This window comes from Coffea arabica, chromosome 1e (genome assembly GCF_036785885.1).
Source record: "Coffea arabica cultivar ET-39 chromosome 1e, Coffea Arabica ET-39 HiFi, whole genome shotgun sequence".
NCBI classification, from domain to species: domain Eukaryota; kingdom Viridiplantae; phylum Streptophyta; class Magnoliopsida; order Gentianales; family Rubiaceae; genus Coffea; species Coffea arabica.
The window spans coordinates 2,543,933-2,554,676 of NC_092311.1; the positions used below are offsets into that span (position 1 = coordinate 2,543,933).

The following is a 10,744-nucleotide window of genomic DNA, read 5'->3' on the forward strand; positions in this document are numbered from 1 at the left end:
AGTAGATTGGTTAAAGAAAATATACCTATTGAGATTTCTTACAACAAAAAAGTAGATTGGCTAAAAAAAATATACCTATTGAGAAAGGTATTGCAAAATGGGGAAGAGGAGTAGATAATGTAACAATATCCGAATTCAATAGTTTACATGATTGTGGTGGAAAAAAGCTGTAAGTAAATGAAATGAACTTTAATGGATGGGGGTAACGGCCAAGAAACCAAACTTCTCTACTAATTGGTATTAATTGTGTCTTAGTATCTATATATCATAAGTTTGCAAATAATTGATGAGAAAGGCTTTAGGAAATTAAGAGACTTCGATACTAATACAATTAAATGATTAGAAGGGCTTTTATGTAATTCCATTCAAACACAAGTTGAATTTAGTTGTACCCAATGTTCAATGGATATTGAACATTGTCACGTGTCAAACTTGTCCCTAGTTTTAAATGTCTAAAAAGACATCTAATTAATTATAACAAAACTAAATTAGCTATAATGACTTGTATTCAATATTCCAATTACATTTCAAATACTCCCACATTTCCAAAATAGCTCCACCCTTGCGGTTGAAATTCAAAGAACATTTTTACCCTAAACTCATTCTTATATAGTATAAGGAATTCAATAACTTAATGGATTCAGACTTCAAAGTACATATTTCAGTTTTATCAAATGAACCCTTAATTTAGTTGAAATGGTGTAGATAACTTTATGTGCTGATTGAATGATATTGTATATTTTCTGTTTCAATAATTAATCTTCTATAAACATTGGAGCATTGCAGGCATTTCCTCATTCTTAAAGGATTGTACAAATAAATATTTTTATTTATTCCCATATAATTTTTTTTAAAAAAATTACCTCATAAAACTCGACCTTTAGCATAATTTGTTATAGTGGGCGCCAAAACGCCAACGGTTTTTCAAACGGATGGAGGCACCTATACTACTTAACCTCGAAAAAATCCCATTTTTGCCTAAACAAGTCCCAGCCCACGATGTAATACACTGGAATTCAGTGATAAAACATCAAGCAAAGCTGAAAAATGACAGAGCAATACTTACTACATACGCCCATATGGAAGCTTTGGGCATCTTGCCTAATAATACAACATTGCCTCTGGTTTTCAAGGCTTGTGCAAATTTGCAAACCCTTGAGAGAGGCAAGAAGATACACGAGGATATGATGGGTTCCCCTTTGATCAATGATATCCGGGTTGGGACTAGTCTTGTTGACTTTTATAGCAAATGTGGCTGTCTTGAAGATGCTTATTGCGTATTCGATGAAATGCCGAAAAGGGATGTCGTAGCCTGGAATGCGATGATTTTGGGGTGTGTGCAGTGCATGGAATATGAGGGAGCGTTGTTTCTTTTCATGGAGATGCAAGAGGAGAATTTGAGGCCTAATTCTAGGACGGTTGTTTCATTGCTTAAGGCATGTGGTGAGCTTTCAGAGCTGGGCCTTGGGAAAGGAATCCACGGGTATTGTTTGAGGAATGGACTTATGGAAATGAGCAGTCATGTGGATAGTGCTTTAATTAGTTTCTATTCAAGATTTGACATGACAACTGCTAATCATGTTTTCAGATTGTTGGGTTCAAGGAGCACTGTTAGTTGGAATTCGATGCTTTGTGGGTATTTTGATGCTGGTCATTACTTGAAAACTGTAGATCATTTTCTCTGGATGCTCAAGGGGGGAAAAGAATATGATCATGTTACTGTTCTAGTTATTATTCAGGCCTGTGCGGAACTGGGACTTATTGAGCTGGGAATGCAAGTCCATCAACTTGTAATTAAACATGCCTTCAGTGAAGATCTGCACACATTAAATGCATTGATGAATTTCTACAGCAGCATGGGGTACTTGAAATGTTCATTTGATCTATTTATCTCTGTTCCTAACAAAGATGTTGTTCTGTGGAATTCAATGATTTCAGCTTGCATTGATAATGGCTTGAATGATGAAGCAATTAAAATGTTCACTGAGATGCAAATAGAAGGCATTAGACCAAATGACAGTTCTATTATTAGCATGTTAAACTTATTTGCAGGTTTGGAAAAAGGATTGACAAATGGAAAAAGGTTGCATGCTTATGCAATTAAGTTTGGAATGGAGGCCTTTACACTCTGTCAAATTGCTTTGTTGAATATGTATGGAGTTTTAAATTGCGTTGAAGATGCCTTGAACATTTTGTCTGAGACAAATGATTCAGATGTAGTTTCTTGGAACACTTTAATTGCTGCATTGGCTCATAATGGATTAAGAAGCCAAGTATTCTTACTCTTTAGGCAGATGCAGGAAACAGATGTCAAACCAAATGGTCACACAGTAATTTCCATTCTTGCTGCTTGTGATGATGATACCTTTCTGAACACTGGAAGATCTTTCCATGGTTATGTAGTAAAAAATGGTCTGGAAGTAGATGCAGCACTGAATGCTGCACTGACTGAAATGTACATGAATTGTGGTGATGAGGCAAACGCTAAGTATCTGTTTGAGGGCTTCAGAAAAAAAGATTTGATCTCTTGGAATGCCATGATTTCCAATTATGTAAACAACAACCGACCTCAAAAAGCTTTGTTGCTTTTCCATCGCATGATTTCGGAAGTTGAACCCAATTTCTCAACAGTGGTAAGCGCTCTTTCTGCATGTGCATATCTAGCAGAACTTTCTCAAGGCCTTTGTTTACATGCCTACATAACACGAAGGGAATCATTAATGGGTTTTCATTTGCCTGTGGCAAATGCTTTAATAACTATGTATGCAAGATGCGGCTGCATGAGATATGCTGACTATGTATTTAGTTCCTTACGAAAAAGAAATTCAGTTTCTTGGAATGCAATAATAGCTGGCTATGGCATGCATGGCCGAGGACATGATGCTGTTCTTGCCTTCTCACAAATGTTAGAAGAAGGGTTCCTGCCCACAGATGTTACATTTGTTTCTGCTTTATCAGCTTGCAGCCATTCTGGTTTGATAGAAAAAGGATTGCAGCTTTACCACTCAATGGTTCAGGACTTTTACATAACCCCAAAACTTGTCCACTATGCTTGCGCCGTGGATCTATTGTCACGAGGTGGGCATTTAGATGAAGCCATGCAATTAATTAAGTCTATGCCAATTGCTCCTGATGCATCAGTGTGGCGAGCTCTGCTTGGTGCTTGTCGAATTTATTCTGAAACCAGATATGCCAAAATCATTTTTGAAAAGCTTGTTGAATTGGAACCAACAAATGCAGGTAATTATATTTTGCTTTCAAATGTCTATGCTGCTGCAGGCCATTGGTCAGAGGTCAGAAAATTGCGAATACTACTTGAGAAAAAGGGTTTGGTAAAACCTCCTGGAAAAAGTTGGATTGTGGTTAAAAATAAACTTCACCAGTTTACTGCTGGAGACAAGTCACATCCTGAAAGTGACAAAATCTATCAAAAGTTGTCTTATTTGGTGTCATCAATTAAAAGAATGGGGTATGTTCCAGATGTTTGTTGGGTTCTCCATGATGAAGAACCTGAAGAAAAACTCAGAAAGCTACTAAGCCACAGTGAGAAGCTTGCTATTGCTTTCGGATTGATGAATGCAGGTGCTAGGTCACCAGTTTTGATCACAAAGAACCTGAGGGTTTGTGGTGATTGCCATGAGTTTAGTAAGCATGTCTCCAGATTAGTTGGCAAAGAAATAATTCTGAGAGATGGAAGTCGTTTCCATCATTTTAGCAATGGTATCTGTTCATGCAAAGATTATTGGTGAGGAGTGGTGTAATGATCCCACATCGGCTAGGGAGGAAGTCCTGGGGCTGCTTTAATAGCCTGTAGTGGTCTCTCCCACCTGACCGAGGCCTTTTGGAGGGGTGCTGGGCTTCTTGACCTGCGGGCTTGGGCTCTTCACTTGTTGTGGGCTATAACCCCATCTCCAGGAACAAAACCCACGGCCCAATGGGGTGGTTAACTGTGGGACAATATTGGTCAGGGGCGTTAGAAGTGGTGTGATTGCTAGTTCAGATCAGGCTTCCATTCTAAGTCTAATCTTTTGGAGTAGTAACTCTGGATCAAGAGGAAGGTCAAAGTTCAACTTACGAATTTTGGAATCTTACTCTTTCTGTCTCCAATTACCATAATCCAGCTATAGACTGGATGCAACATTTTCAAGTAAGTGCCACAGTCCAACAAATTGATTCTGTAAGATTATAGCATTAAGTTACAATCATTAACTTCTCAAATTGCATGTGAATCCTTTGGATATCTGTTAATAGTTGTACAAAGAATTAAGCTGATCTGGACATTTATGATTGATTGAAGTTTTGTGTTTCAATTATGCCTATACTTTGTTGTTTTCCAGTCATTTAACTTCCATAATATTTTAATTCCAATCCTTGTGCACATGTGCTCATGCTCTGCATGGTTGTGTGGAAAATGCTTGATAAATGGGCATTTAATGCACGTAATATGGGGCATTTCTTTTTCAGTTTTCCAAACTTTTCAATGTTGTGAGATGCAGACGGAAAATCATGTAAACTTTGAGTGTTTTTTCTTGATATAAGCTCTTCAAATTTTCAGTAAAGCAGTAGATAAAATTGCTAAAATATTTGAATAGTCCTTAAAATTCACAATTGACTTTTGACCATTTTGGTAGAGCTCTATATTTTTGGTAGCTGTAAAATCGTCTCTACCATACCATAGGCCATACTTTTTGTGATCACGGTAAACAAAATTAACTTATTATAAAGCTATCCCAGAGAGTATTGCTAAGAATATGTTTTTGAAGTAATTTTTTCCTTTATCAAATAGCATATCTGTGCCCAAGTGTAAACATCCGTCTAGAGCAAGATGGAGAACATGCTAGTTCTTTTGCCTTCTGGCCAGAGGCTAATCCACAATCAGCCTCCAAGTTAATTTTTTCTTTGTGCATATGAGCTCAATTAACCACTACTGAGATCTCCATCTTTCCAACAATCTTAAAAAGAGCATGCTTGTAATTTTTGCTTTACTTTTAAAATTTCTATTCAAAAGATATGGAAAAAGGTATATGCAGCCTTTATTCTAGACAATACATAGAGAACAGCTGATAATAATGATGAGTATTCCTGGTTCTTGATTTGACTTCAATTTTATGAGCATTGCCTTTTCTTCTTGAAGCTGGAAACTTAATTTGTCAAGTGCACAGGCATTGACAAAGTCATAAATTGTACTAGGGGCAGAAGAATTAAGTGCAAATTATTCATTTAGGCGACTGCTATGTCAGCTTTTCTAAAATTTTATAGCTCAGGCAATTGGTATTTTATTGTTTGTCTTCTGTTTTTGCATGTGCACCAGAGGTGAGGTGCAAATTTGTCTGAATAAAATCTTCCCTTCTGGTGGAATCTTTTTGGTAACTTCTTGGTGGCAGTAATAACAGGTGCAGTGTACTTTGCATGTTTGTATGGGGACACTTAATCTTCTTTACATGTTTAACTTATAACCATTGATTTCAGATTTTTCTTTACAAAAAAACTTGTGTTTGAAATTGTGATTAGGATTGTATGTCTTATGTGATTGCTAATGCTCTTTCAAGTGAATGGTATGCTTTTCAGTTGAACTGGATCATTTGCATCTAGAAATAAAGTATAACATCAATTTGACTAAGATAGCAATATCTGCTAGTATTAGATAAGATGATAGTTTTGGTTCAGTTTATGTCATCTTACCATTTCATAGAATCCTTCAATGAATATAGAATAGAGAAGGAAAGTAACTCCCCAGTAGTGCCCATTTTGAGTCCCAAAAACTGGCATGCTTCTCAGTTTTTCCGTTTATTCCTTTTTATGGCATTTTTGTTTTGGCAACAAAATAACCAGCAAGTGAAAAATATTGCCGTGCCTGGATACAACCTTCATCACTTAGAAAAAGAACACCATATTTGTTTTATTAACCAAAATTTGTAGCTACTTAATGAGGAGCGAACTGCCTATGTATCAGCATACGTGAACATTTTATGATTTGAGTTTTTATCAGTGCGTTTGTCTTTGGTCCTGAGAACTATGCCTCAACGCCAAATCGGTGGTATTGATAGTTTGGGTGTTCTACCCAACTCTCTAGCATATACAATTTTCAGCTGAACTGGATCATTTGCACTGGTTACATATACAATTTTCAGCTGAACTGGATCATTTGCACCTGGAAAATAAAGCATAACATGGTTATATCTGCTAGTGTTATTCGAGATGACAGGTTTTAGCTGATTTCTTTTTTCAATGAAAAACATGTTCCTGGATAAGATCTTCATCATTTGGAAACTACTTGACAAGTATGGTGGAAGTGAGTACCCTCACAATTTATTGGCGCTGTTAAATTGGCACTGTTGGATTGGATGATGGATACTGCAGCAAGTCACAAGGCTCAATTCAAGATGTATTGTTTGTAATAGATATCAATAGCCAGAATTTTTGTGAGAAAAGGACTCAGTTCTTTCTTTAACAAACAAAAGAAACAGATTAGTAAAAAAATTTCAACCGATGAGTTTACAAGGGCTCATCAATGATATACAATTTCTTAGGTTCTTCTCCATGGAGTTAAGAACTTTAGTTGATCCGAAAATTTCTATAACTACATCAAATCAAAGCGCCAAAAAATCATTATTCCTCAAAAAGTTTTAGAGTTAAGAACTTTAGCTGATGCTAATCAATCAAATTTCAACAACAAAAAAAATTCAAGATTAAAATAACGATTGCCACCAAATCATTGTCGCAACCCAAAAGATTGTAGTAAATCTGTTTCAGTTTTATCATGAAGATTAGTCAAACTCTGCAACAGATTAGAAAAAAAAAATTAGTGAAACACACAAGTTACCAAAATCAATCCAAAGATTACTTGAAAAGGAATGAGTTCAGTTGACTAAAGTGGTTTACTATTTGTTTTTCTACACACATTCATTAATGAGGATGGAGAAAGATGCAAAAAATTAAGTAGATTGAGGATGAATGGTATGTCTTTTTTGTTCTTTGTACCCTTCTCTTTGAAAAAAAAATGCCAATTTTAGTTTAACTATTTCAAGCTTGGATTAAATATTTATCAAGACTGAACTAAAACAAATATTTTTCAAGACAAATCGAATTGTTTGAATTTTTTACATATAAATTTTAAAAACAATGTTAATTGAGCCAAAGTTCAAACAGAATAGAGTTAATTCTATTTTGCGCCTTTCAACTATAACCAAATTCTCTCTTTAGTACTTAAATTTTAAAATGAGATATTTTAGTTTTCAAACTATAAATTTGGTCTAATTTAGGCATACAATTTGTCCTGCAATATAAGATGAGATACTTTAGTCCCGTTTTAGCTTCAAACAGGATAAATTTTATATTTCAATTTCAGGGTTTAAAGAGTTTCATCTCAGTATTGTTGAAAAATGCACAACACAATTAACCAAAAACAAGTCAAGTTCAAATGAAATTCGACCAAATCAAGTTAAATCCGACTTCGAATATCAAGTAGACTGGCTCGACTTTCAACTATAAAAAACTATGATAAATGGTGCAATATTAGGAGGGGAAATGTGACTACACCCAAAGAGTACGGGGAATAAAGTGCAATAAACCTTTTATATTTCTTCACCTTTGAAGTTTTAACTCTACTAGTCTGTAGCAGTGTTTTGAAAACCGGACCGGACCGGCCGGTTCGACGGGTTGGACAGCGGACCGGCCATGGTTCCGGTCCGGTTCTATGCTATAGTTGACCAGGTTAGAAAACCGATCAAAACCCGATTAAACCGTGGAAACCGTCGGACCGGATTGAACCGGCAGTTTCCGGTTTTCGAGATTTTTTTTTTTTTTTTTTTTTTACGTTTTGCAAAATGCAGCTATCAAGATTCGAACTCAAGACCTTTGTAATAAAAAACCAATGTAGTAACCATTGCACCATCACATTTTATTAGTTTTTTTTGGATAACTTATTTATATAAAACAAAAACTCATATTTCTTTTTTTCATTTTTTTTAACAAAATCTAATCATCTCATGGCTCTTTCTTTTTAATCTTCAACATACACACACACACACTCTCTCTCTCTCTCTCTCTCTCCTCTTTTTTTTGTCACTCTCTTTTAAATCAAACCACTTTATTTTTAATTTATTGATGTTTTCTTCCATCTTTTAATTTTATTTTTGTCCATTAAATTGAAAAAGGTTAAAAAAGAATTACTTTTCTTTAACCCAAATTATTTAATGCCACAACCACTCACTTTTATCTCATTTTTTATTTCTTATCAAGTTTGCATTTCTATTTTCGATTCTCTTGACTTCTTTCGAACTCCAAAATTTCTTTTTTAAATTGCAATCTCTAAATCCCAAAACGTAAATTAAAATTTTAGTTCACAAAATCTAAATTCTCATAGACATGAATTTTGTATAATTTTAAAATATTATGATATTTTTGGGTTAGATCTAAGATTTTTTTGGTAGATATAATTGAAATTGAAATGAAATTTATTTGTTTTAACTTATAATTTAAAAATTTTATTTTTAAAAAATCAAGTTATTCAAAAATAGTAAACTTTTCATCATATAATGTATTAAATTAGTCCATTACATGTCTTATTTTGTGCATAAATATTTATATAAATTATTTTTTTTAAAATTCATTGAACCGAGTTTAAACCGGTTCGACCGGTTGAACCTCGACCCTTTCACGTCATCGGTTCAATTAACGGTCCGATTTTTAAAACATTGGTCTGCAGACGATTTCGGGAAGAGAAGTGAAGTGAGGGGAGGGAATATTCAATGACGCCTTTCCAGGGTTCTCAGCTAATTTGGGGAGACCGAAGAAGATCTATCAAAAGATTCATCGTCAACTTGAGAAGCCTGATGAAATGGGACTGATAAATCCGGTGGTCTGTTTTCTCAATTAGCTAATCCCAAATGCATTACCCACCAGTCTACAGTACTTACAGGTTCTCACTTTTTTTGGTTAAATTTTTTCCCGTGGTGTTGTTGTTAAATAATATGTAGGTTTGCTTCTCCCTACCTGGAAATCAAACTGACGAAGCCAACTCATCATATTACACAAGACTAATATACTAATACATTTCTCGGTAATTAAGTTACTTGATCATAAACACGCTTTTGTTATCTCAATTATGATTCCTTAGGAGGATAAGACAGCCGTTCAAACGTCTGGTGTCGTGGTGTAGTTGGTTATCACGTCAGTCTAACACACTGAAGGTCTCCGGTTCGAGTCCCGGCGACGCCATGTGTAACAACACTCAGCTCAAACTACTTTTGTTTTAGAAAATTGAGTGTCTGTGTCGATAGGCTGGTGGAAAGATTTCAGATGGGGCTGGAATTTCTTTATATCTGCTGCACTTCAGTGTGACGATTGTTTTCTATAGAAATATTCATTTGTAAAACTCTGGTAACTGTGAAACTATCATGGCTAGTGAATCTTCTTGTTCCCACTTCAGTTTTTTTGCCAAATCTCAAGGTGTTGCACTTGACAGGACCTGTGGGATTAGTAGATGAAAATTACTTTCCGAGACTTATTCGTGGTTGCCCATCTCTTGAAGAATTGTATTTACTTTTCCATAGTTTTGTCTGTTATAATTGAAGTGGTTGATTTATCTAGTCCTTCATTGAAAAAACTTAAGACTTACTAGTTTGGGAGGACGCTACAACTATGTAATTGAGCGTAACAGCCTAAAAATATCTTGAAGTCAGCGGATTTGGAAATCATAAGTTTATGCTAAATGTCCCGAGACTGAAAAGATTTGGTGTATGAAATTGATGCTCAAAGAGTAGCGTTCATTCAAGAACTGAAGTCTCTAGTTAGAGCCACAATTTCATTGTCGCATCACGACGCAGAAGGAACTGAAAGTGGCTTGTTATTTCGTAGTCAGCAGGCTTTTGAGCTTATTAATTGGTTACAAAGTGTGAAGTCACTTGACTTATATCACCACTCCCTGCAGGTATGTATGCCTTCATTTTACTTCTTTCTATGTCAAAAGAGATGGTGAATAAAGAAAGTGGCCCAGTACAAACTTTTTTTGCAATAAAGAAAAAGAAATGGTGAATCTGCAAAGATAATAAAGCGTTGAGTTTTCCCAATACTTGCAATCAAAAGAAAATCTCCAAAAAAAATAAATAAAGGAACGGTAAGCACCAAGTTTTTCCAATTTTCAAATACTATTTCACCGAAATTCTCTTCACATTTGGTTTTTGAGCGATTAAAAGTCTAATACCTACACACATTTTCAAGTTTACTCTTTCTTTATCAGCCCTATTAAATGAAATGCCAAATATATGCTTGAAGTTTTGTATAATTGTTTACTAAAAATAACTCTTATTGCATCTTAGAGAAGACATCAACCCTCTAAAAAATCAATTTAATGATTGCAAAAAATGCACAACATGACATACCAAACTACATTGTAGATGTAGTGGTAGAGAGACATCTCAAAAAAAAGATTTGATTCAAAGAAAGTTTTTTACTTTTCAAATAAAATCGACCTCAAGACATAAAACGAAAAAAAAGAACCAAAAATAAAACTTTGCATAAGATAATTTGGGAAAGAGATGGATTAAAAGAAGGGACAATTTAAGTGTCATGAGAAGGATATATAATTAAAAGATGAGACTTTCCACTTTTATTTAAGAAAAAAAAAAAAGATGGCTTTTAATGGGCCAAAAATTTGTTGCAGGAGTGTCACAGCCCGAATGGTTCTCTCTCTTATGGCTTACAACCAATGTTTTCAGAACCGGATCGGACCGGGCGGTTCGAC

General features: G+C 35.0%; 1 protein-coding gene and 1 non-coding gene across 2 annotated transcripts; both read left to right on the top strand.

Moving 5' to 3' along the window:
• The first annotated feature begins 900 nt into the window (after positions 1–900).
• On the top strand, positions 901–6,563 carry LOC113699372 (putative pentatricopeptide repeat-containing protein At3g13770, mitochondrial). The gene has a single exon (XM_072051218.1). The coding sequence runs from the start codon at positions 933–935 to the stop codon at positions 3,747–3,749; it is 2,817 nt and encodes a 938-aa protein (XP_071907319.1). The 5' UTR covers positions 901–932; the 3' UTR covers positions 3,750–6,563.
• Positions 6,564–9,145: 2,582 nt separating this feature from the next.
• Positions 9,146–9,219, top strand: TRNAV-AAC (transfer RNA valine (anticodon AAC)). The gene has a single exon. It is a non-coding gene; the product is annotated as a tRNA-Val (tRNA).
• The last annotated feature ends 1,525 nt before the right edge of the window (positions 9,220–10,744 follow it).